Genomic DNA, 27575 nt, shown 5'->3' with positions numbered 1-27575 from the left:
AGACAGAGGTTGCAGATACAAATGCCTACAGGTGTTCAACTGGAAAGAGAAACGAATTAAGCCTAAAAGGAACAGTGACTCTTCACCTTTGGCAGACTCCTGCCACGTGGGAATGGCGATCTAGGTTGCCAGATGTGTAAGTTTTCAAGAGAAGTCAGAAATCTGAACTTTGGGGGGCTGACATTTGCCATTTAAAAATTTAAGTTTAAATTACAAAACAATGTGTGGCATCCCACACTGCATGGACCAAACAAAACACGCCTATGGGGTCGGTGCAACCCAAGGGCCGCCATTTGAATTAAGAGAGGTTTCCAGCATGATGCAGAGATCCCGTGCACCTCTTTGGAAGTTAGAGGTGCCACGTCTTCCTCCTCCTGAGATATTGGGCCTCCACCTCTCCCACATGTAAAATCGACAAGCAGGGGCGCCTGGGTGGCTCAGTTGGTTGGACGACTGCCTTCAAGCTCAGGTCATGATCCTGGAGTCCCAGGATTGAGTCCCGCATTGGGCTCCCTGCTCAGCGGGGAGTCTGCTTCTCCCTCTGACCCTCCCCGCTCTCATGTGCTCTCTCTCTCTCTCGTTCTCTGTCTCTCAAATAAATAAATAAAATCTTTAAAAAAAAAAATCGACAAGCTTGCAAAGGATGGCTCAATCCTGCCCAGCTCTACACTTCCGAGATCTTGAGGACCTTGGAGTCTGGCCTTGGCCATGTTGAGGAGATGAGCCCTGGGAGGGGTCCATGGCTGGGCCAGCTGCCAGGGAGCCCAGGCCTGGCTGCAGGGCTGCAGTGGGCAGAACCCTGTGGTTATTTACCTACAGTAGAAAAAGACAAGCAGGAGAGGTGGTAAGTCTGGCTGGAGAGAGGCAGACAAGCAGGCTATCTGACCTGACTAGTTAAACCACTTTACTAAGAACTACAACCAAACTGAATCTGCATGTGATTCCGCGTGTGTATGCACACAAGCCTGCCCTCACTGGGGAGGCTCTAGGAGACAGAGGAAAACAGGCCTGAGTGTATATCGGCTTCATCTGTTTGCTTTTCTCAAGCTTGTTCCTGCGTGAACGGACCTTCCTAATCCTTGTACTCACAGAGGAGGAAATACCAGCTATAGCTGCATTTCCAGAAGACTTCACAGCCCTCCCTCCCCAGCACCCCTGGCCTCCACGTCCCAGGGCTAGGATATGTAGCCAGGTCTCTGGTTTCTCGAACCCGGAGTAGAAATGTAGAGAATCCTATGGGCCAGCCTGAGTAGTAAGAGCCACCAGCAAGTTCAGACCCTCTTGCCAAGGGATAGCTGGCCACTCCCGGGCTCCGATTCCAAGAAGGGGCAGGTCAATGCATGCCCAGCAGGGATAGGGGAAACCCTGCCGTTGTCCCGGCAGACCAAGGAGGGGATGCTGGGAAGGTAGGGTCACCTTTCAGCGAGGTACTTGGTTAGCCCAAGGTGAAGATTTGGTTTCCTCTGCTTTGCTGGGATATTTGACTTTGATCCATGATACCTTTCTACCTCTGAGCAGATGTATCCTGTAGCTCAATGACCCACGACATTTTAGAAAGTGAGATTCGCTATCTTTCTTAGCAGCAGAATGCTTTCTTTAAATGATGTCTAAACCCCAATGTATAAAATACATTTTTGAGGGAGTGATTAACATGTTCCTTCGTCAGACTGAATCTTTATTCTTTGGTGGCAAAGATGTTATTATTTTCAAAATCTCGGAAGTAGCTGTAGGAAACCTGAGGCTTCTTCGGAGCATGGTGGTAAAACCACTGACAAAGGCCACTCTTCCTGGGACGTCAGGATCCTGAGTGATCAGGGCTGGTTGCCTCATCTTTCACAAAGTGAAACAAAGCCATAAGGCCACTGCCATCGTGTTTCACAAAGTGAGGTCAAGACAACAAAAAGACATTGAAGCAGGTCCCAGCATTTGACTGCTGAAGTTGGAATAGGAGGGAACCAGCATCATGTGTTGGAGAGAGAAAGGGTGATGCAGAAAACAGTCTGGGTCCTGTGTTCTAGGTTGGGCTCTGGAGAGTTTGGGCTCTAGTCTTTGGAGAGTTAGCTCTCTCGCTGTGTGCCAGTGGAGAGGCCCCTTCTTGCCTGCTCACTCCAATCCCCTGTCCATCGGAGTCATTTCCCCGGGGGTCTAGGCTGGGGCTGCCACTCGGTGTGGTTGGCACAGAACGTTGCCAGGTCGCAAAGCTATACAGGGATGCTCAGTGCACCATAGAAGGGACCCTGCCCCTCCATACCCCCGAATGTACGTATGTTACTAAGTTCTGAAGGGTGCTTTCAGACCAAGTGATGCAAATGAACTCTTGGAAGGTTTCCAGGGGTTCCATGGGGGGGCAGAAGAGCAATGAAGGAGGCCACAGCTTAGGAGCCCCGGAGTCAGACCTAGCCTTCAGTCCTAACTCTATCAACGACCCGCTGCGTGAACCTGGGCAAGCCACTTAAGCCACCTAGCCTCTTGCTGCCACCATCTATAAAATGGGAACAGCATGGTGTCTCCCTGGAAGGGCTGATGGTTTACAGTATGAGGTTGCACAGGGTGGAAGGCCTGATCGCACCCGTACCTGGATTCAGGTCCCTCCTCTTCCACGAATAAGCAGAATGACTGTAAACCTCAGTGTTCTGATTTGTCAAACAGGAATAACGATTAAATCAGACAATGCTTTTAAGACACTTTTCTCAGCACTGTGCTTGGAATATGGTAAACATCCAGAAAAAAATGATATGACCAGCTGTGAGAAAAATTGAAGGGATAGTTCCAGCTGTAGATGGCGGAGGGGGGAAGGTAGATGATGCTCTGGAGGAGGACTGGCGGCCAAGCCCCGCTTCCCGGGTAACCACCAGAAAGGCTCTTCCTCTTTCTGGGCTGCCATCTTTCCATCTGCATGAGGAAGATGTGGCACTCCATAATCGGATGCTAATAGTCTCTGGTTTTGTGGTGTACTTAGCTTCTAGTTGCAGCCCCATGGAGGGATCTGGGAGTCAGAGTCCAGGGTCCCATCTCAAATGCCTTTAGGATCAGGCATACATCAGGCCTAAGTTAAGTGAGCCATCTTGAGTTGTGTTGTTTTCAAGACAATCACAAAATTGACCTATGAAGCATGAAGGAATATTCTCTACCTCCACCAAGAAACGTGTTCACTCCCATTTTTCTGGAGCCACTGACACAGTCTCAAATTTGGAGAGACTAGAGGCAAGGGGGATCCTGTAGTAGGAGGGGCACCCAGGCCCCGTCTAAAGGTGGCATCTGCTCTTCAGTAACAGTCAATTGTTGCCAAACAGAATGAAGGCTCAGTGCTACTAGATCTTCCAGATTTTCGAGGAAAGCCAGAAATCAGCTTTTGTGTGCATGTGAAATCTTCTGATCCTGAGGTTGGCACATCATTCAAAATCTCTAAAAAGTAATACTTCTGCAATCTGCAAATTAAGCTCATGGATGGTATTTTGTAATCTCTGGTGTAATTAGTTCCTAAAACATATCAGCAGCTGTTGGCTGCTGTGACCCAGTACTCCCCATTTCCATTCCCCCAGTGGAACAGAGGTTTACTCTCCGTGGGATGCATGGTATCTACATTTGGTAGAACCTGAGATGAATGTCTGACCCAAAAGCAGCTGTCCATGACCATTGTTTTCAGACTTTAGGATCCATAAAAATCACTTGGGAATAAAACCACCCAAGGAGTTTGGGTACATTCCATCCCTAGGTGCCACTCATAGAAATTCTGATTCACCAGATTTGAGGTGGGTCTCAGGAATCTGCCCGATGGTTCCTAAGCCTCCCTTTGGGAAACTGGTCTCAGGCCTAGCAAAGGGCTGGTGAAGTGATGATTGAAGGAGTCCTGGCTGATGTGGGTGCTTGGTACTAGGAGGATGGCCAGCTAAGCCAATTGAAGCACCTGAAGGGACCTAGACTGAGGAGGGTTATTTGCCCCTTCCAGAGAGCACGGACAGAGACCCACTCATGATATTCATTTACCAGAGGTTTATTTTAAGAATTCACAGAAAAGTAAAGAAGATAAGAAACCATCTGAGCCACAGAGCCAAACCCCATGGAGGCCAGAATATTGTTCACTAGACAGTTTTTCACACTGAGTGACTGGATTATCTCATGTGTCCATAAGCCATGGGCATCTGTCTCTGCCCCCTCTGATTATGAGCACCATTCAGTGCCTTCACCCTATCTTACAGCTCTCCAAGAGACAAGGTCTGACAGGTTTAGTGAGTCCCCTGTCTGTTGGTCAGAGCATTCACACCACAGCTGCCAACCAGCCCATAGATGGTAGTCTTTGGGTCAAGCTACCATTCTGAATTACATCACCTGTGGCCAGAGTGTCAAGGTCAGGTGATGCTAAGCATGGTCAACCTATGTGTCAGGAGCCTCCCGGAAAAAGGCTGGGGGCCAGTAGGCTCCTTGTCTGGTCTACCCACTATGACAATGGAGGTGAAGAAAGTAACCAAAATGGCCAAAGACAAAGACATAGAGGCTCCCACAGGAGCACTCTGCCTTGGCTGGCAGCAGATGTTACACCCAAAGATCTGACTGGCCTGTCGCATGAGGGGCCAGGCTCTGGAGTCCCCCTGTCTGGGTTCTTATTCCAGCTCCACCATTCTCTGACTGTGTGAACTTGGGCCAGTTATTCAACCTCTCTGAACGTGGGCTTTCTGGTGTTTCAATAAGAATGATTATAATAACGCTTCACAAAAGGGTTGTGAGTGTTCAATGAAATCCTGGGTAGAAAGCCTTTAGCACAGAGGCTGGCGTAGAGCAAAAGATAATATTTAGTTTAAAAGAAAAGAAGAAACCTACAGAGAGTTTCCCTTCTTAGAAAATGTCCTCAGAGAAGAACAGAACAACATTGCAGAAGGAAACCAGAGTTCTGGAGAAACATGTGCTATTATTGTTATTCTCCAAGGATAGAAGAGAATTGTGGACCAACAGTGCTGTGGGCTGTGGTGTGGGGTGGAGGGGATGGAGAAAGAGCACTGCATCAGTAGGACACCTGGGTATGGGCCCCACTATGCCATTTTTGTAACTAACCCCGTGACCAGCCAGGAACCAGGTTGTTCCTGGGCCAGGGCCTTACATTCTCCATCTCCAAGATGAGGGGGTTGGGGCCATCTGAGCTCAGAGGGCACTTCCAACTCTGAAGCTGTGGAATCCTGTGAGGATCAAGAATGGCAGAAGAAGAAGAAACAAAGACCCAGTCAGCTAACCTTAGATTCTAGAATGGCTGTTTGGGGAGGGCTTTTTAAGGGAAGTTTTCCACGAAAAGTAACTTTAGGCAGAAGTAACAGTGAGATTTGCTGGGATAAGAAGGGTTTTAATGGGACCTAAGAAAGGTCTTCAGGAATGTGGAGGAGGATATCACAGGGAAGCAGAATGAAGCTGGTCCTGTGCGATCCAGTGGTGGAAGGCATTTTTGGGGTGACCATTCTGGCAAGTAGAGGTGTCTTCCCCAGATGGCTTCATGGCACATTCTCTCGATTCCTTCAGGTGTCCTACCTTCATTCAGGTCAAATATCACCTCCTCCGCCCTCTCCTGCGACCCTAGTCCTAACTAAGCCCATCCCTAATTATGCCATCTAAACCGTCCTTCTGCCATGCTCTAGGCCCTTCGCCTACACTGTGGATCCACACACAGCCTGACATTACGTTATAGATTCTCTCACTTCCCCAGTTATGTATTGTCAGCCCCACCGAGAACTTGTTTCCTTCTGTCACTGCTGAGCTCTAAAAACAGGACTTTGAACATAACTGATTCTCAATATTTGTGGACAGAAGAAGAAGGAGGAGGAGGAGGGGGAGGAGAGAGAGGAGGATGGGGAAGAGGAGGGAGGGGGAGGAGGTCCTATAATATAATGCTGCCTTTTGTCCTAGGGAACAAAACCTGAAGTTGAAGAATTAATTCCTAATTGTTAAAATTCTGAACTCAGCCTGCTAAGGAGCTGGGGGACCAGGCGATCTTCCCCTTATTCCTGGAAAGGTTTTCCTACACAGAGCCTCCTATGGAAGGCGAGGGGGACACTGCCCTGGGGCAGGGAGACCAGCAAGAATGCTGAGTTGAGAACAGGCATTCCATCTGGAGCAGACCCTGACTCAGAAAGGATCCCCCCTTTATTCTGGAGGCTGTTTGCTGGCCTGGCCTTGCATGGGGCTTTGAAGGCTTGGACGTTCAGGAACTGTCCTGAAATTTCCCCTCTTCCGCATCCAGGAGGCCAGTTAACTTTCAGGAACTGTTGATTGTCAGGGAATATAAACAAAAGAACAAAGGCAGAATCAACTCATTGAAAGGGAAAGAATCTCAGAGTGAACCGCACATAAAGCCCACTTGGAATTTAAACCCCCGTAGTGGTATGCAGAAGGAACACTATCACGAACCCCAGGAGAAGTCCTGAGAAGCCAAAGAAATTCCATCCTGGTTCTCAGCCCCTGTTTGCAAGAGTTTTGGAGAAGGAGCACGGCTCCCCAGAGCTTGAGCTTCTCCTTGCAAAGCACCTTGGCTACCAGTAGTCAACAGAGCACCTCTGTTTGCTCCAAAACAGGAGAGGGAGACACCAGGCAGGCTTGCTTTTATTTATCTAAATACTGTCTCTTTTCTGAGAGTGCTGTGAATCATCAAGGGGTCTGGGGGCCAACATGGCATTTTTACCGACTGTGTGACTTTTGGCAAGTTCCTTCTTCTCTGTGGGACTCAGTTTCTCCTTCTATAGAAACAGATATCCGGGCTACATTTGGGCACCTTTCTCTCTGTTCCTTCGAATCTCCTTGTCAGTGGCCTCAAAGAGTTCAGTGTATTTTTCCAGCCTGTTTTCTCCCCCACCCCTCCGTGCCTCCTCTTCTATTGGCAGATAAACTGTTTCTGGTTTCATGTAAATTGCACTCCCCACGCCAAATGGGGAGCCCCTTTGAGTCTCCGTCACAGACCCCAAAGTGAGGAGGGCTCACTCTCACTGCTGCTCAGAGCAGTGCCTGGACCTCGGCTCACTTTCCCTTATGGCACCAGGGCCAGTGGGCCCGCCCTTCCTTTCTCTCTCTCTCTCCAGAAGCAAAGGCACCACTGCCTATTCTGCCAAGTTCCCCTCCAAGGCATGTGACAGCAGGATACCCCAAAGGGGGAAAGCTGCTAGAAAAGGCCTTGGGTCCTTGGCATTGGGTGAGAAGGTGGAGCTCGCCCAGTTATATGACTCTGGGGCTACAAAGGGATCCTTCTCTGCTAGACAGAATCAACTTCCTTACCTATAGAATGGAAATAAGAACTCTCACCAGCCAACTCAGAGGGCCTTTGTGAGAACCAGATGGGAAAATAGATTTGGAGGAAACCTTTGAATTGCTACTTAAACCCTTGGGTCCAAGATTCTCAGTCACTACTCTGACCTCCTGCCCCTCTGACGTGTTGTTTCTTCACTTGGCCCATCCTGTTAGCCTCTCCAGCAATAACAAAGCAGTTCAGAGCGTGGGCTCTGGAGTCAGACTGACGGGAGTTTCATGTTGACTCTCTTACTTCCCAGTTGTGTGTTCTTCAGCAAGTGAACTCACCTCTCTGATCCTCCGTTTCCTCATCTGAAAGTGGGATAAAACAGAACCTACCTCAAGGGTTGCCAGGGGATGATGTATGAAGAGCATCTAAAGCAGCACCTAAGATATGTTAGTCCCTGTTATTATTAGTGTTACCTCCTTGAAAACCCCCAACCTGTTGGTGGCAGCCCAGCCACCATTGATGGGATCAGTGTAAGACTCAACTAATGGAACCGGTAGTCATCCTGAAAACAGTCAGTTCTCAAGGTGTGTCCACAGACCTTTGGAAGTCCTTGAGATCCTTTCAAGGGATCCACAAAGCCAAAACTAGTTGCAAGCTACTACGGTGCCTTTGGCACATTTACACCGATGGTACAAAAGTAATGGTGGATCAAACTGCTGAGACTCAGGATCCAGGTGGTGGCACCCAGCTGTGCGATTCATCATTGCACTCTTCACCGTACGCAGCACCTACAAGAAAGAAAGAAAAGAAAGAAAGAAAGAAAGAAAGAAAGAAAGAAAGAAAGAAAGAAAGAAAGAAAAAGAAAGAAAAAGCCTGTTTCATTTAACACTGTGTTTTATTAAGCAGTAAACACCGTTAATTTTATTAACTCTGGACCCTTGAGTATACTTCTTGGTAATGTTCTGGGTGATAAAATCCAGACAGGCATAAAGGACTTCTGCAGGGCCCTGCAGTGTGATGGTTGTCTGGAGGAAAAACACACCAGCAGTTGCGGGTCTGCAATAAGAATGAGCCACCTTTGTCATGAAAACACATTTTCACTTGAAAGAATGACTGACTGACCAACAAGCCATGTTATTCAGATGTGGATATTTGGCAGACATTTTCTCAAAAATAAATGAAGTGAGCCTGTTATTTCAAGGAAAATCACTAGAAATGTTTGCTGCCAATGGTAATATTCAAGTTTCAAGTGAATTTTGAAAGATTTATATCTGCTACCATGAGCTTGTTAGCTTCCCGATACTTAAAGATTGATGGATATGTTAATGAATGTGATTATTTGGGGTACTATAGAATGAAATGTGTCAACATTTAGAAGATCAGTATAACTCAGTGAACTAGTATTTTCCCAACGACCAGTGCATGAAGTTAAAAAACCATGCATGGGTTAAAGATCCACTTAAATAAAGTGTAAGTTAGACCAATGGATTCTATGTAATAAAATATGAGAAGTTTATTGATAGGCCTCCAGATTCCACACTGCAACTAACCTTTTAGAAACTACCACTTGTCAAGTTTTAGTGTAATATCAAAGAATATCCACAATTATCTGAAAGACCATTAAGATATTCCCCCATTTTCCAACTATGCCCCCGAGCGAGGCCAGCCTTTATTTATATCCTTCAACAAAACACACATTGCAACATTGCAATTAAATGCAGAAGTGGATGAGAATCAAGTTGTCCTCTATTAAGCCAGATGTTAAAAAGATTTGTAAAGATATAACACAATGCCATTTTCCCCCATATTACTTTTTGGTTTTGAAAGTCTTTCATAAAGAAATGCTAATTACATTAACATGTAACGGGTTTATTTTTGAATGATTAATAAATCAAGATTTTCAAAACTCCTGTCTTCATTTCTCATATGGTAAATATCAGTAGATACCATCTACATAAACAAAATCTGTATGTAATCCTCAACCATTTTTTTGAGAGCAAAGAGATCTAAGACCAAGATGTTTTAGAATCACTGCTATAAATGTCTGAGAGAGGGACAGGCAGAGAGCAAAAGAGAGTAAAGAGAAGTTTCCTGTGTCAAGCGCAGGAAGGGACAGTGCCGTGCACTCTGAGTTCACTGGCTCACACGAGGAACACTCAGGAATCCCCTGTCCAACTCTGAGGGCCACACTTGAATAGGGATGCTGATAAATGGAACACTACCCAAAAGTGGGAACTGGACTATTGAGGGGTATGGAAACAATGTCCTCAGAAGAACAATAGATAGAATTAGGTAAATTTACCCTGGAGAAAAGCAAAAGAAAAATCAAAATTAATGTTATGGAATCACAGTAGCTTCTTCAAACCTCTGAAAGGTTGCCAGACAAAATGTAAACCACAAGGATGTGGAATGGCCCCAAATGTGTGTTTTGCTATAGCAGGATTTTTTTTTTTCTGTTTTTTTCCTTTCTAATTCTCTAATTCTTGTCCCTTTCCTAAAATGTGATTTCAGGTCTCTTCTCATCTTCTCATTCCCTTCTCTTTTTCTCGTTTTCCTTCTTCCTCCCACTCTCTCCCCTTTCTCTCCTTCCCTTCTTTTCATTAGTTTTCTCCCTCAATTACCCACAATATATAACAAATATATTTTTGTTATTTTTTTCAAAGAGTTTTATCTTTTCTTCCTTAAGACAGTCACATGCAAAAGAATTAAACTGGACCACTTTCTTTCACCATACACAAAAATAAATTCAAAATGGACTAAAGACATGAATGTGAGACCTAAAAATTATAAAAATCCTTGAAGAGAACACAGGCAGTAACTCCTCTGACATCAGCCATAGCAACATTTCTCTAGATAGGTCTCCTGGGACAAGGGAAACAAAAGCAAAAATAAACTATTGGGACTACGTCAAAATAAAAAGCTTCTGCACAGCGAAGGAAACAATCAACAAAACTAAAAGACATGGGAGAAGATATTTGCAAATGACATATCTGAAAAAGGATTAGTATCCAAAATATATAAAGAACTGACACAACTCAGCACCCCCAATAAACATATAATCTAATTAAAAAATGGGCAGAAGAGGGGGGCCTGGGTGGCTCAGTCAGTCAAGCATCTGACTTGATCTCAGCTCAGGTCTTGATCTCAGGGTCATGTGTTCAAGCCCCATATTGGGCTCCACACTGGGTGGGATCCTACTTTTAAAAAAATGGGCAGAAGACATGAACAGACATTTCTCCAAAGAAGACATCCAGATGACCAACAGATACATGAAAAGATGTTCAACATCACTCATCATCAGGAAAATGCAAATCAAAACTACAATGAGATATCACCTCACACCTGTCAGAATGGTTAAAATCAAAAACACAAGAAATGAGTGTTGGTGAGGATGTGGAGAGAAAGAAACTCTTATGTACTGTTAGTGGGAATGCAAACTGGTGCAGTCACTGTGGAAAACAGTTTGGAGTTTCCTCAAAAAATTAAAAATAAAACTACCCTATGATCCAGTAATCACACTACTGGGTATTTACCCCCAAAAATACAAAAACACTAATTCAAAGGAATACATGCACTCCTATGTTAAATGCAGCATTATTTACAATAGCCAAGATATGGAAGCAATTTAAGTGTCCATAGATGGATGAGTGGATAAAGAAGATGTAGTATACATACAAAGGAATATTATTCAGTCATAAAAGTGAATGAAATCTTGCCATTTGCAACAACATGATAGAACTAGAGAGTATTATGCTAAGTGAAATAAGTCAGAGAAAGATAAATACCATATGATCTCACTTATATGTGGAATTTAAAAAACAAAACAAATGAGCAAAAGAAAAAAAGAGAGAGGGACAAACCAAGAAATAGACTCTTAACTACAGAGAACAAACTGATGGTTACCAGAATGGAGGTGGGTGGGGGATGGCTGAAATAGGAGATGGGGATTAAAGAGTATACTTATCATGATAAAAAAATAAAATATTTTTTAAAAAGAAAGAGGTTTTAGGGGCACCTGGTGGTTCAGTCAGTTGGTGTCCAACTCTCGATTTTGGCTTAGGTCATGATCTCATGGTTGTGGGATCGAGCCCTGAGTGGGGCTCTGTGCTCAGGGTGGAGTCTGCCTAAGATTCTATCTCTCCCTCTCCCTCTGCCCCCTTCCCACTCACATGCACTTTCTCTAAAAACAAAAACAAAACAAAACCCTAAAATAAATAAATCTTAAAAGACAGAGGTTTAAGTGTTGCTAGCTCCCAGTGTAGGTACAAGAACATGAACTTCTAGTGTGGAGGGCAAGAGGGATGAATAAGGCTGAGCCTCAGGTTTTGGGTATTACTTATCCCAAAGCCATCAGAGAGAAAGAGAAAGTCACCAAACAGTAAGTGTGAATGTTTTGTAAACCGTGACAGGAAATTAAATAGAGAGTTCCAGAACATGTTAACAAGATTTCTGTTCTAGAAAAGGACTTTAAGGAAATAATATAAGATACAGACATAAAATGATACACCAGAATGTTTGTCACAATATTATTCAAAATAACAAAGTATTGAAATACAATAGTTAAATCATTTCTGGAACATTTATGCAATACACTATCAACCAACAGAAAGCAATTAATAGAGAAGTACTTAACTGCATGGGAAATATAAGATAATGCTAAATTTTAAAAAAAAATAATCAAAATACCAAATCACATTTAGTAATTTATTCAGTGTCTTTGTATTGAGTTATTACCTGCACTATAGCAGTGGGCATTCAGGGATAGACATAGTCCCTGCCATTCTGCAGTTTAAATTCAAATAAAAAAATAGATTTTAAACCATTAATATGAATACAAATAATGAATTGAATGCCATTTAATCCCTATTTTAATGAAAGAAACATGCAATTCTGTAAAATAGATTCTATTAGACCCATTTTAGAGATAAGGAAACTGAGGTTCACTGAGTTAAAAAGTAGCAACAGGTGGCAGAGCTGGAATTCAGATCCCAGTGGCCCGACTCCAGAGCCCAAACTCTAAATAAATCACAAGGAAGAGGACAGAGCTCTCAGAAGACCCCTCCAAGGCCCCACCAGAGAGGACCTAGGCCATACCTGAGCATAAGGAATAACTTTGTAGAAGAAGCAACCTCTACCTGTGACCTAGAGAATGAGCTGTAGTTATTTGAGAAGGGGCTTCCAGACAAGGACCTGGGGACACATTCTGAGAATTGAAAGATCAGTGGACCTAGCATATGTAATACTACAGGAGACTGGGGCTGGGGGTAGGCAGAAATGAGGCCAGAAGGGTAAGCAGGGACCTGATGATGCAGTGCCTTGAAAGATCAGTTAAGGTATTTCAAGCTTATCCTTGAAGCTATTGGAAATCACTGAAGTGTTTTAAGTAGGAAAGCATCAGGGCCAGTTTTCCATTCACAAAATGTAATTCTGGCAACCCAGTGGAGAATAATTTGAAAGAGTCAAGAATGAAGTCGTGGGGGGTCAATGAAGAGGCTATAGCCATTGATCAGTAGGGAGAGACCATGGTGGTCAGAACGAGAAGGAACAAGGAAGGAGAAAAAAAATGTCTGTCCCCAGGGATATTTTGGAAGTAAAGTTGACAGATGTAGAAATTAATAGAACATGGAGAGATGAAAGAGAAGCAGCAGCAAGATGTTGGGGTGATTCTCAAGTATAGGCAGGTCAAGCTATCTGACAAGTGAGGTGCCAGTCATCGAAAGAGGGAGCACAGGAGGGAGGTGGGTAATGGGTTCACTTTAGGACAAGTTGGGCTTCAAGCACCTTTGTGACATGTAGGTGGCAATACCCAGTGAGGACATTGAGTCTGAATTTCAAGACAAAGGAACAGAACTAGAAGTCTCTATATCTGAGGATTGGGTCTTGGGACCAGATGAGATTCCCTCGGGAGAGGTGTGTCTTGAGAAGACAAGATGGCCTAGGATAGAGCCTGAAGAACACCAGTGTGTAAGGGGTGCAGGGGGCAAAAGAATACAGCTGAAAAGAATGAAAAGAACTGGAGAATAAAGGGCAGCTGGAAAGGTGGTAAGAAAAATGCCTACAGAAGAAGTGAGGTACCCTAGAAGCCTGCTACGAGAATGATTCCAGAAGGCAGGAGTTGACAGTAGGCAAGGAAATGTTAACTGGATCTAGAAATAAGGAAGATGTCGGTCACCTTTGGGAAGGTAGTTTCAGTGGCAAGATGGGGGCAGGAACCAGAGGAGCAGGTGAGTAGGAGGAAAGCATGTGGAGAAGACACACAGAGACACGTTCCCTGGCTCAACAGGGAAGGAAAAAGGTGGAGTGGTAGGTGGGGGAGAGCCGAGGCTAAGTACTGGTTCCTTCCCTCCTCAAAGTTACACTCTGAATAGATGAGCTGGACCAATATCTGCTCACGTGCACTAGAATTGGTAAACCATATTATTACTAGTCAGGAATCACTGATCTTCTAAGTCACTTGATTTCTCTAAGAAGAAAATGATGGAAATAAAGATTATGGAGAATATCACAACATGCCAAGGAAGCTGCAATTGACCTCTTGATTCCATAGTAATAATAAAAATTATTTTTATTGTAATAGTATCAGCTAACAGTTGCTGATCACTCATAGTGTACTATGCATTGTTCTCAAGACCCAACACATATAACTCACTTAATCCTTACAACAGGGGCCCCTGGGTGGCGCCGTCGGTTAAGCGTCTGACTCTTGGTTTCGGCTCAGGTCATGATATTAGGGTCTTGAGATCAAGCCCCACGTCGGGCTCCAAGGTCAGTGAGGAGTCTGTTAAATTTTCTCTCTCCCTCTCCCTCTGCCCCTCCCTGCGCTCCCTCTCTCTCTAAAAATAAATAAATAAATCTTAAAAAAAAAAAAAAAATCCTCCCAACAACCTCATGAAATCAGTCCTAATCCCCATTTTGCCTTTGCAGAAACTGAGAGGCAGAGAGTTGAAATAACCCACCCACAGTCACACAGCAAGTAAGTGTTGGAGTCAAGATTCTTTAGCTGTATTTCTCCCCGACTTGCCCTAGGGACAAAGGAGAAAAAATAAACTGAAAGGGTCCAGGGCAGGAAAGGTGAAGTAATTCAGAGGTTGCCAGGACACTTTCATTCCAGAAAAGTCCTGGCATGAAAGGAGAGTAAACTGGTCTTTAAGTACTCTCCGTTCCTTTTTCCTAGTGGCTCAGAAGCAGACAATGGTTTTCTCTGAGCCAAATGCTCTAGGCCCTGCTGGCACTAACCACATAATTATGTCCTTTGAAATTCTAGTTGTCTGATGGTTGGAGCACAGAGGTGAACTGAAGACCTCCGAGAAACTACTAAAGAGCAGAATGCAAAAAGTCTTTCTTATAAGTGAACCTTCTAAGCTGATTTCCTATCTGCACATCTTTGTACCATTTACTGAGGGCCTTCATGCTCCTGATCTCATTCTCTTTCCACAACAAGCCTAAGGTAGACAACGAGGAGTCCGGACCTCTGGATCTTTGCACATCCTGTACCCCCTTCTTGGAACATCCTCCTCTCCCTTTTTCTTCTGTTATTGCTTAGTTATCTGGTTTATCATTTCCTATGTTTTGGCCCACGGACCTAAGGGAGGGGAGAAAAGTCAGTCTCAAACAAGTATCTTTTGTGGCTGTTGGTGGTGGTTCTAGACTAAGGGGGCTTATGATCTATACCTCTTCTTAAAGGGAAGAAACTTTGGCTGCCTGAGTGCATCAGAAATACTTAAAAGTAAGTGAAATCTATCTTAGGACTTTATGAACCTGTATCAGTCAGGGTTCAGTTGGGGTAGATTCATTATCAATATTACAGAATAAGAGAATTATTATAAAAATTAGACTTTACCCAACTATGGGAAAAGCTGGGGAAGTATAAGTCTTAAAGGCATATTTGAAAGATCAAAAACAGAGTCACAGGTAATCTGAAAAACCAAGAACATGCAGCCACCAAAGTGGGTTCACAGAGGGACAGTGCAGGAAGAGGTCTGTGGGAAGCCATGACGTCTCAGAGGTATGGCCTCTGGGGGTCCAAAGATGAGGCGGTGGACCCAGAGCTGCTGGTTGTCAAGAGGAAGAGCTGATGAGCTCAACCTGACAAGGCACCTCTGCCCCTGCAATTATGGAATGATGGCTACCGCTTCACTTCCACCTTCCAAATCTTGTACAAGTTCCTCTTTTGCACAACTCCGGCCTAAGACCCAAAAGGGAACCATATGTCATTCCCAACTAAGCAAAGCTGACACAGCAAAATCCAGCACACACCCTAAAGAGGTAAAAGGCAAACTGAAGTAAGGCCTCTCTCGCACGGTAAGGGGTATCACATGAACGTCACCCTTGACTCCTATGTCTCCCCCATGCCCAGTTGCCATCAAATTTTATAGCTTTGATCACCACATGATACACGCAGTCATCCTCTCTTTTCTATCTCTGTGTTCATCACCCTAGTTCTGCTTCTCTTTACCTTTTATCTTAAAGATTGAATATCTTTCAAGCTCTCCACTCACCTTGCTCTCTCTGGCCTAGGTATCCCTGGCACTTGAAACTTCTGCCTAGGATGCTCTTCCCCTTCTTTATACTTTGGGTCTCCATTTAAATATCACTTCCTTCTGGAAAAATGTTTGGATCCCTCGAAAAATCTGAGTGAGATGCTTCTCTCTTCTGGCACTTGTTATACTTTAAGTATTGTTTAATGATCTGTCCTTCTCTGCATCCTCACCAGTGAGTGCCTGGCATGTAAGGGCTTCGTAATTGTCAGGTGATTGAATGAATGAATGAATGAATGAGTGAATTAATGATGTCTCCCCATTTCCAGTATGTCTTCTCTTCAGTATCTTCTATACATTGACATTATCTTTTCCAAAACCTGAAATTCTTCAGTGGCTTATCATTGCCAGTGGAATAAAATCCCAAATCTTCATCTGGGCATTCAAGAACCACCACATATGATCACAGCCTATCTTCTCTAAACATCTCCCAGGATTCCTCTACATGTTCCCTCTGCATACCAACCCAACTGATATGCAGATTATTCCCTGAGGAAGAGTAATTATTTGTCATAATAATTTTAAAAACAGCTTTTATCTGTTGAGCATATATCATACAGTAGGCACCATGATAAACATTTTATATACTACATCTTATTGAATCATCACAATGACAATCACAATAAGGGACTAGGTTCTCATCTTTTGCCGTCATTCTAGAGAACACTGAAGTTCAGAAAGGATGTCATTTGCCCAAGGTCAATAGTAAATGATGAAACCAGTATTTATATTTTTAAAATACTTTATTTATTTATTTATTTATTTATTTATTTATTTATTTATTTATTTGAGAGAGAGAGAGAGAGAGCATGAGCAGGGGGAAGGGGCAGAAGGAGAAGGAGAAGCAGGATCCCCACTGAGCAAGGAGCCTAATGCAAGGCTTGATCCCAGGACCCTGAGATCATGACCTGAACCAAAGGTAGACGCTTAACTGACTGAGTCACCCAGATGCCCCAAAACCAGTATTTAAACTCATGTATTATCTAACTCCAAGGTCAAGATCATAACCATTCCACTGTACCACATGCTCCTGTAAGCAGTTCTCAATGGCCATTTGTTTAATTAATTAATTAGTGCTTACCATAACCTAAACACTTTGAATAGTTTGTCTCATTTGAATTCTCAAAATAGCTTTATGAGGGAAAAACTATTATTTCCAGATTATAGATGATAAAAGCGAGCCTCAAAGAGGTGAAGTCACCTGCCTGAGGTCACAGAGATCAAAAGGAGCAAAGCTGGACTTGTGTGCCATGACTGCACCACTGTCAGAATCACCATCACTGTAACTGAAACAGCCCTAGTCACCCTCTTGTCTAAGTGCCCTTGCTTTATGGGTAAGGAGACAATTCCCAGACTGGCTCAGTGACAGCCCCGATGGTGGTAAACCAGAACTCTGGCTTCCTGTCCAGTATGTTTTCCATTATAAGATCTGTGTCTTTCCCTGACCAGAAATTGATGAAAGCCAAGTTGTTCCTACCAGACGACAGAGAGAACACCCAACCCACTTAGTCTTTGTTCATTTTGTACCCTCTGCCTATTAAAATTCAGCATCACTCTGCTGGTCATCAGGCCATCTGTTTCTATAAATAGAGAGGAGAATGAGTCAGAGAGATGGTGCCTGCCTTCCAGGAGCTTCAGAGTAAATAGTGACAATACTGATAGGGACACTCTGACCATTAGACAAAGGTCCCATAAAAACAAGCACTCAAGACTTTCCATTCATACAAGCAATGGATTCAGTGAGTCCTGAAAGCTGCGTGTTTATCCTGAGCAGTTTCTAAGGAAAAGCATCACCTTCCTGGAGGAGATGGGATTTTAAGAAGAATCGAAATGCTGCAAGATACAGAGTCCATCCACCTAAAACCTAGAAGTTGAGTAGGGCTGGGGTGCATTGTGAGAAGACATAGAGACAGGAAAGGAGTTTCAGACTGAAGGGGCAGTGAATGTTCTCATTCATTCCATCATTTCTTTTTTTCAAAATTTACTTCTGGCCCACCTACTACTGTGAGCCAGGAACTGTATGAGAGCTTAAAACAGAAGAGCTTAACCCAGACTCATCCTGGGAGAGATCTTTTCTGCTGAGCTCTGAAACTAGGAGATTGCGTACAGATGGGGAAAGCATTTTGGGTGGGTGACAATGGCAGGTGCAATGGCACTGAGGTGAGAGAGAACATAGTTCTTGGAGGAACTGAAAGAAGGTCATTGTACACAGACAGCTTTTATCGTGGAATGCGATAACGGATCGGCTAATAAATACCAAATCGTGGAAAGACCTTCAGTTCATTTTGTGAATTTTTACAGTTAGGATGTGGCAGCTCCAAAACTTGACCCAAAATTCTTTGATACGCTTCCCATCGAAAGGAGCTCCAGGTCACTCGCCTCGAGTCTGGGCTCTCTGATGCTGTGCCAGATTCTGGGGGCAGGTCTTAAGAAATGGCACCTTTCGGGCACCTGGGTGGCTCAGTTGGTTAAGTGACTGCCTTCGGCTCAGGTCATGATCCTGGAGTCCTGGGATCGAGTCCCGCATCGGGCTCCCTGCTCAGCAGGGAGTCTGCTTCTCCCTCTGACCTTCCTCCCTCTTATGCTCTCTGTCTCTCATTCTCTCGCAAATAAATAAAATCTTTAAAAAAAAAAAAAAGAAAAAAAGAAATGGCACCTTCCACTTCGTGTCTTTTGGGACACTTTCAGAACCCAGCCACCACATTGTGAGGAAGCCCAAGCAGACTCTCGAGAAGCCCACGTAGTGCGGCCATATGGACAGGAACTGAGGTCTCTGGCCCTTTGCCCCAGCTGAGCTTGCAGATGGTAGCCAGTACTAACTTGCAAGCCATATAAGTGAGTCATCTTGGAAGTAGATTCTCTGTCCCCTAGTCAAGCCATTTCAGCTGATGCTGCAAGGAACAGAGATAAGTCCTCCCTGCTGAACCCTGCCCAAATTGTAGATTCTTCATGTAAACAAATGGCTGTATTGTTTTCAAGATGATTCATGTTTGGAGTACCTTGTTACATCATAATAGATACCAGGCATGTAGGGAAAGGGGAAGCCATTGAAGAATTTTGAGTATGAAGAAATGGGGACTGGGGGGGGTGGGGTGGGAGGGATGGGGTGACTGGGTGATAGACACTGGGGAGGGTGTGTGCTCTGGTAAGCGCTGTGAATTTGCAAGACTGTTGAATCTCAGATCTGTACCTCTGAAACAAATAATGCAATATATGTTAAGAAAAAAATAAAAAGAAGAAGAAGAAGGTAGCGGGAGGGGAAGAATGAAGTGGGGGAAATCGGAGGGGTAGACGAACCATGAGAGACGACGGACTCTGAAAAACAAACTGAGGGTTCTAGAGGGGAGGGGGGTGGGAGGATGGGTTAGCCTGGTGGTAGGTATTGAGGAGGGCACATTCTGCATGGAGCACTGGGTGTTATGCACAAACAATGAATCATGGAACACTTCATCTAAAACTAATGATGTAATGTATGCGGATTAACATAAGAATAAAAAAAAAGAAAAAGAAATGGGGACTGTGGCAGTTATTTACTTCACAGAGATGTTCTGAGAACTGAATGAGATCGTGAATGCACAGTGCTTTGCCAGTGCTGGGGGATTCAGTAAGTCTTCAACAAATATGAGTTATTACTGCTGTTATTTTTAGAGTTTAGAGAAAAGGAAGAGGGCATAAGGAAATATTTCAAGAGTCAAAGGATGAGTTAATGTTCACTTGGACTGGAATGGCAACAGCACTGATAAAGTAGGTTGGGAAGGGACTCAGGATGTAGAATTGATGGGCTGTCATAATTGATGGATGGGGAGGGTGAGGAATAATAAAAACTCGAGAATCATTCCAGCATTTCTGGCCTTAGCACTGAGGCAACAAGGGTAGTAGACAACGGCTGAATTTGATTTCCAGCACCCAGGATTTTTACCAACCAGGTAATTTTACCCCCAGTTCCTTCTGAAGAATCAATCTGCCTTCACTCTTTGTCCATTTGACTTGAGCAGGGCTGATTCACCTCACCTCCTCCCACGGGTTGGACATATCACCCAGGCCTAAGCTGATCTCCTATGTGAGTGGTTCCATGACGAGCAGTGACGCAAACAGGCCATCAGAGCCATCAAGACTCAATTTGGGGGCTTTTTGTTTGTTTGACTTTGGAGAAGAAGTCTCTTTACTTTGGAACTTGAAGCTAGAAATGCACAGACCTGGACCTACTGTTGCCATATCACATCTGAACAGAGGCAACACAGTAAGCGGCAGAACCAGTGATGACAGTGTTTGAGTATAGTCCAATTAAAAGTTCAAAAACCAAAAGTGTAGGTTTGAGGAGTCCAGGTAGAGGAGACTAAGAGAAGCTCCTTATTCTTGAGAGGCAGTGAGACTCCAGTAGAGAGCTTCCAAGCTTCAGGTCTGAAGACTCTAATGTCTTATCATTATTATCATTTGTGTGCATACATGAGTTAATTAAATTAACCATAATAAAAAAAATGTAACTAAAATCCCATGACTGCTTTAGGAAGGAAGCAACAGGGGGCCTAACAGGACAACCTCTCCTAAGCCCCCCCATCCCACCGACAGACAAGCACTGAGGTCACCAAAAAAAGGGAGGAAATATTAGAGCTTCTCTTGATATTTACTTTTATCTCAGTTTTTTAAAAATTTTATCTTACATGTTTTATACGTACTTGATAATACATTGGTACATGTGTGCAATTTACAAATAAGGGAATGCACATAACTAAGGAGGACTACTTAAAATTATTTTACTGACAGAGTGTATGATCAAAACAATTTAGAGATACCGTGTTGGGGAACGTGGGCTCCGTGTTCCAACCCTCAAGCAAGAAAGGCGATGTGCTCTGCCAGGTGATGCAAGGTGCATATTCTATAGTGTGGTGATAAATATCTGCCTGAGTTCAATTCCCGTCTCCCCATTTGTCCTATTTCTGTTTCCCAATTACTAGAAGGAGGTGGGAGTAGCAGTGGTTACATGTACTGAGCGCTTGCTCGGTGCCAGGTGCTGTGTTAAACATTTTTACACATTATCTCCTCTACCTCTATGAGGCAGGTGCGATTGTCCCTGACCTACAAATGAGGAAACCAAAGTGAAAAAACTTGCCCGAGATCACAGAGCTACAAGTGAGAGAGCCAAAATCCAGTCCTAACCCATGAGGGGCTCCTAGAATGAGTAGGTTAGAGATGAAAGTTAGTTCTGGATTCAAACACAGACTTTGCCATTTATGTGGGCTGAGCAACAGTGTGGTCTCTACTTAGAGACAAGCAATACGTTGTTTTAATGTGTGGTCCAAACCCTATAACGGCCCTCCAGGCCAGAGGCCAATGAAACAGGGTGCAGACAGAATTCTGCCCTTCTGGGCTATTGCATGCTTCATGGTACCAACGGGAAACTGCTCTTATAAACAGCTCAATTCTTCACCACCACCGCCACCCCTGCCACCACCCCCATCATGGCAAGATGCCCAAAGTCTTCAGCAGTGTTTAGAGTGAGTCTCAAATGAAAAGCATAGCAAACCAGCGTGCCTTGCCTTCTGATGGCATGACCTCACTGAATTGTTTACGTGAAGCCAACAACCGTTCGAGAAGGCAGAGGGGATGAAAGACTTTCCAAGGCAGGTAGCAAAACAAGCACCAGAGTGGCAGACAAGAGCCCTGGGCACAGGTCCTGGAGCGTCACCCACTACCTCCTGGTGTACTGGCTTCATGCCTTGAGACTCCCCGGGGATCCCAGTCTCTCAAGGGTAACACCAAACAAGGCTCTCCTTCCCACCTAACATTTGTGCCTTGCACGCTGTTCATCAGCTTTCCCATCCCCAGCTGCCTATCTGCATAGGATACCACTCCATCCCACCCAGGAGATCCTTAGCAGGGAAAGAGGAGGTCAGCAAACCCAGAGTCTCTATGATAATGAAACAATGACTTGGCCAAGGTCACCCAGTGACTGAATTAAAAGGAAAGTCAAGGTTGGTGTCTGTCTGCTGGGATCTATGCAAGACTCCACCAGGGTCAGAACCTGACTTGGATGCCTTAAGAGTATCAGGTTCATAATATACTTGAGGAGCTTAGCTGAGACAGAATATTCTTTCTTCCTTCCTTCTTCTCCTGGAGGAATGCAGTCTGGCCCCAGGGGACGTGGGTGGGGGCATTTCCCAGGCGCTCAACCTCGGGTTGGCTTATTTCTGACACCCAAGGTGAGCAGGCCTGAAGACCCAACTGGGCTAGAAATAGAATTAGGAAACATTCCATCTCCCGCCAAGCTCAGGCTGTGATTGCAACAAAGCCTGGAACAAACATAGAACATCTGAGTGGAAAGAACCCTCGGCAGGGATGACGAAGTTGATAATGACAATGACAAAGAAAATGATGAAAGCAACAGCAGTTAGCATTGATGGAAGCTTGACTACATGTCAGGCACTGTGAGAAGTGTTTTATATTAATTAGCTCAGATAATCTACTAGTGTTATTGCTGCCACATTTATGCATTTGAGGAAATAGAGGCACAAAGTGATTAACTCACTTGCCCTACATCATGTGGATTGAAAGTAGCAGAGCTCAAAATCCCATATCTAACATCAAAAAATGGTTTAAAAATATTTTTTGAACAGCAGAAACAATTTTTTCCAAATGCAATCCAACCCAGCACCTAGATATCTCGATGCCAATCTATGACACAGACAAAACCAGAAACCACTTTAGTTGGGGGGGAGGGGGCTGGTAAAAGGAGGGGGCATGGAAGTCTCACTCTCTTGACCTCTCCCCCGTGCTACCCCTGCTGGGGAAGGGGTGCTTCCGTGGAACAGAGTTTGTAAACCACTGGTCTATCATCATTATCACTCTTCATCTTTTTTAAGAGTGGATACGTATATTTTGACATATTTCAATAGTAACACAACAAAGAAAAAAATGCACTATTGTTACATGTAACAATATGGATGAATTTCACGAAATAACATTGAGTCAAAGAGCTAGATATAAAAGAGTATCTGAAGTTGGTTTTCATTTATAGGAATTTCAGAAACTGGGCAAACCCATCTATGTTGATAGAGGACACAAGAGTAGGCTGGCGTTGGGAGCAGCTCTCATCTTAAAAAGTAGGAAAACAAAAGCCTAAAAAAAGGAAATGGCTTGATATCTGATTTATAGCCAAGTGGAATTTAAGGTTCCATCTCCTAGACTTTTTTAGAAATACCCAATTTTTTACAAATATCTATTGAAACCCTACCACTTGCCCTTTTTGACATGAAACCTACAGAAATACACAAGACAGACAAGTTCCTGCTCTCATGTTGTCTACATTCTAGTTGGGGGATCCTGGCCCTAAGCGAATGAATGAAGAATGAATGAAGACTGAATGAATGAATGGCATGATACGCAGAGAATTAGAATAGGATGATAGTGAGTGACTGGGTGGCTACTTTAGAGGATCAGGAAAGGTCTGTCTAAAGAAGTGACCTTCCAGCTGAGACCTGAGACCTGAGGGCCCAGCCAGGGGAAAAGGAAGAGGTTTTCTAGGCAGAAGGAGCTAAGTGCCAGAGCCCTAAGGTGAGGAACAACACTTGGTCCTTACCGGGGAGAAGAGCGAGCTGGGAGAGAGAGGGTCCAAGTTGAAATCAGGGTGGTAGACAGGGGCCAGGAACACACAGAACTTGCTAAACTGTGGGAAGGAGTTTGACTGATTTTCTAAGTTGAGTAGAAAGCCATGAAAGGATTTTAAGCAGGGGGGAATGGTGACCTGACCTGATGGAGCATTGCCTGCCGAGAAGAGAACGGGTTTCAGCAGAGCAAGCACGGAAGTGGGGAGACTTGTCGGAAATCTAATGCCTAACCCCAGGCAAGAGGTAACTGTAGCCTGAACTAGGGACTACTAGGTGTGTCAGGATGTCATCTGGAGAGATTTGCTTCTAGATAAGATACAGGGGGAGATGGGAAAGAGGACTCCCTGATAGCTCCAAGACGTTAGACTTGAACAACTTAGGGGATGCCCAGCACCAGGACAGAGCATGTTTGAGGGAGGAAGATGGAAGCAATGAGTTTCACTGTGGCAGGTCCCTAACTCTGGGATGACTGGTGACAAGAAAGTCACCTCCCTTTCTTGGGCCAGTTTCTCTGTACAGGGAGAGCCCTGGGCCAGCTCCCAAAAGACCCTACCAGCTTTCCCGTCAGTCCGTCTGCACTCAGGAGCGCGAGCATCCGGGAAACCCCTGGCAGCGAGGATGCGTGAGGCCCAGAGCCCTGACAGTGGACCATGCTGGCCCCTCGGGCAGACTCGGCTGCTTGGCTGCAAGCCTCTCACAGGGAGATTCGACAGTAACTTGCAGGAACATTCTGAGAAAATGCAAACCTCACTCTTCAGCAACCCGAGGCCGGTGTGAAGGGAGGCTTGGGGTGAGGCCCAGGGACACGTGGCAGCAGCCTAGTCCCAGATAAATAAGATTTCAGTTCTCTGGGCCTAGGGAGCCTGTCCTGTCTAAGGAGAGGCCCAATGTCTCAAAGGCACAGCTACGGACTCCAAGCACAGCATTTCCAACCCCCCGGGACCCCATTTCTTCCATGCTGTGCTCCCATAGAGGCCAAAACAAGTCAAGAATCAGCTGCCTGTCTTTCAAAAAGCTGTGAGGTGTGACAGATAGGAGACCAGAGGCCGAGGTCTACACTCGCCTATGCACAAAACTAACCTAGAATGTGGCCCCGAGGGCAGACTTGGCTCTTTCTGGGCCTCAGTTTCCTCACCGATGAAATGAGGGTGTTTTGCAGGTGCCCTCTGGCTCGAATATGCTTAGATTCGAGGACAGCTTTGAAGGTGGTCCCCGACTGCCTTGAAAATGAAGCCCAGGGGAACAGGACAGTGTGAATGCTGCCATCTCCCGCCACCCCCCCACCCCACCCCCACCCCCCACTGCCCTATCGTCACTTACTGTGCTTTCTCGTGGCCGTTGGGGAGCGGAGCCTGCAAACAGTCCTGTGGAATCAATTAAGGGGTACATAGAATAACAATTTAATTTATGTTTCTTATAAAATATTTGGCTCCCAAGCTTGTAAGGCAGAGTCAGAGAGCATGCAATGACATTTAATGAGCGCAGTGCACTGCAGTGCGGTGTGTCTCCCGGGGCAAACTGGGCCTGGGGAAATTCGAAGGATCCCAGCTTAAGTTCCAGCTGATGCCCCGGCTCGCTCCCAGCCTCCACCGCGTGTTCTTGGGCAGCCACCCTGGCAGCTTGACCTCAGCTTTGCCCTCTGTCCCATGTCTCTCTCGATGCTTCTTGACTCCGCTCTTCTGGAATGCTGCCTGTAGAAGTCTTCCCAAAGCTGTGTGGGGCTTCCGCTGGTAGACGTGGCTAGTCTTTTACAGGTGTGTTTTGCTTTGTGGTGCAGGGCTGTTGTTGTTAGTACTGTTTTGTGTATCCCGCTGCTGCCTGGGGAGTCAGTACCTCCCAAAGATAGTGGGGTATCAATCGTTTCTCCCCAGTCAGATCAGACGCGCACATCCCAGTAGGCAGGGCAGATGCTTACTTTTATTAAAATGTCCCAAGGCTGATGCCCAGGAAGCCTCGCAGAGCTGTCCGAGCCCCTGCGGCTCTACCTTGAGGGCAGAATACAGGTTCACGCCCTGCTCTTGGCCCCTGACCCATCACCAGTTCTGCCTTCGAAACCAGAGATGGACCCCACAGGTGGTCTGAGACCCAGATCGCGTCCCCCAAACACCAGCAATGTCATTGTGTATCACCCCATTTCTTAAATCCTGTGAGTGGAAAATGAGACCCAGAGGCAGCTTTCGTGAGACCAAATGGCCACACCTGGGCTCTGCACCCCACAAAGGAGGGTTCAGTGTCAAGGCCACTTGTAAAGGAGATTTAACAAGAAAGGAGGCTGATTAGAGAAAAAGGAGGGAAGAAGAGAGAAAAAAGGAAGAACTAGAGGGCAAGAGAGGGTGTACCATGGAACACTCGGGTGCCTAAAATGAGTCTCTGGATAAAGAACATGGAGGGTTCAATGTCTAAATAAGTTTGGATGATGCTGACTACTTTTATCTTTCCTCTTGGAGATTTATAGTATGCAGTAACTTGGTAAAATCCTTATAAAGTTCTGCAATTTGGGTGCCTGGGTGGCTCAGTCGTTAAGCGTCTGCCTTCGGCTCAGGTCATGATCCCAGGGTCCTGAGATCGAGTCCCACATCGGGCTCCCTGCTAGGCGGGAAGCCTGCTCTCCCTCTCCCGCTCTCCCTGCTTGTGTTCCTGCTCTCGCTATCTCTCTCTCTGTCAAATAAATAAATAAAATCTTTAAAAAAATAAATAAATAAGTAAAAAATAAAAAAATAAAGTTCTGCAATTTAAAAATATACATTTAAGTTTTATCTAATCCTAACCAAACTTGGTCCCAGGATCTGGCTTTCTTGTAATGCTTATTAACATTCCCAGAATATAAGTCAGAAAAACTGATCTAAAGGAACCCAGTATGCTGGGGTGAAGAGGTATAAAGGGGACACTGGTTCCTGTTTTCAGGCAGCTTACAAAATAGGGGGATAAGACTTTTCTAGATAGAGAATTTCGCAAGATTTAATGGACAATTGAACATAATGGGAAAGGATTGTTATTCTCCAGGTAAGTGGTGCAGACAGAACATGTTGGGCATTCATCAGTTAATCCACAAGTTTCTGGGGCACCTAGTATGTAGCAGAAACCATACTGGGCCCTAGAGATATCTATACAAGTCAGACCTAACTTTCCACTCCCAGAGCTTAACTGCCAGCAGGAAGAGACAAAAATAATTGCACAAGTGAGTAAACCTAGAATCACAAGTTGTAAGGAGCTCCCTGAAGGAAGTGAGCAGGGCTCTCTGATAAAATAATGGATGGGACACCTGCTTGAGCTGGAGTCAGTGCTCATGGCCATTCCAAAGCAGTGACCTTTACATTTCAGCTTGAAAGGTGACAAGAAGCCAGGCACAGTGTGACTGGGGAGAAAGGATCAAAACACACTTCAGGGGCAAACTGGGGATGTGGCTGGGCTCCATAGCATGAGTAAGGAGGAGGGAGAAAAGGGTATTTGGGCATTTATTAAGTTAAGCTCTGTGATACTGAGCCCCTAACATGATTCACGGAGCTAGGGATGCAGCAGTGAGCAAGCTGACAAGCCCCTGGTTTGTTCTAGAGCATTCCAGTGGGGAAGGCAAAGAAGCAACATAAGCAAGTAAGGGAGTGAGGTTCTTTCAGATAGTGAAGAAAATGCTATGAGGAAAATAAAGCAGGGTGACAGAATGGGCTGGGGAAGAGGCAGTATTAGAGAACTTGACTGGAGAAGGCCTTTCTGAGCATTTGATATTTGAAATGAGATCTGAATGACAGAAAAGAGAGGGCTGGGTGCAACCTGTCTGGGGAAACCACATCCCGGAGGGATGAAGCAGCAAGAACCTTGAGGTGGGGAGGGAGCCCAGGATGTTGGAAAAACCCAGGGAAGTTTCTGAGTGAAGAAGGAAATATTAATGATGATAGGGAGGTTAAGATTTGCTGTAGGTCATGGAATATTCCTCAGCCATCAGAAAGGATGAATACCCAACTTTTACATCAACATGGATGGGACTGGAGGAGATTATGCTAAGTGAAATAAGTCAAGCAGAGAAAGCCAATTATCATATGGTTTCACTTATTTGTGGAACATAAGGAATAGCATGGAGGACATTAGGAGAAGGAAGGGAAAAATGATGGGGGGGCGGAATCGGAGGGAGAGATGAACCATGAGAGACTATGGACTCTGAGAAACAAACAGGGTTTCAGATGGGAGGGCAGTGGGGGAATGGGTTAGCCGGGTGATGGGTATTAAGGA

At 44.9% G+C, this 27575-nt stretch overlaps 1 protein-coding gene across 8 annotated transcripts in view; it reads left to right on the top strand.

Annotated features, from left to right (window-relative positions):
• Window positions 1–27575, top strand: part of ADRB2 (adrenoceptor beta 2) — a 114587-nt gene that overhangs the window by 37144 nt on the left and 49868 nt on the right. The window contains exon 2 of one of the 8 annotated variants that reach the window (XM_064596686.1): window positions 3–16878. The exons of the other annotated variants lie outside the window; for them this stretch is intronic. Coding sequence (XP_064452756.1) covers window positions 3–124 — 122 coding nt within the window. The 3' untranslated portion in view covers window positions 125–16878. Of the gene's footprint in view, window positions 1–2; window positions 16879–27575 lie in introns of those variants that run through there. 8 annotated transcript variants of the gene reach the window in all.

The sequence above is a fragment of the Mirounga angustirostris genome, unplaced genomic scaffold (genome assembly GCF_029215605.1).
Source record: "Mirounga angustirostris isolate CCGP_5_RB_7025 unplaced genomic scaffold, mMirAng1.0.hap1 SCAF_7, whole genome shotgun sequence".
Taxonomy (NCBI): Eukaryota; Metazoa; Chordata; class Mammalia; order Carnivora; family Phocidae; genus Mirounga; species Mirounga angustirostris.
This window is presented reverse-complemented; position numbering and strand designations above follow the sequence as displayed.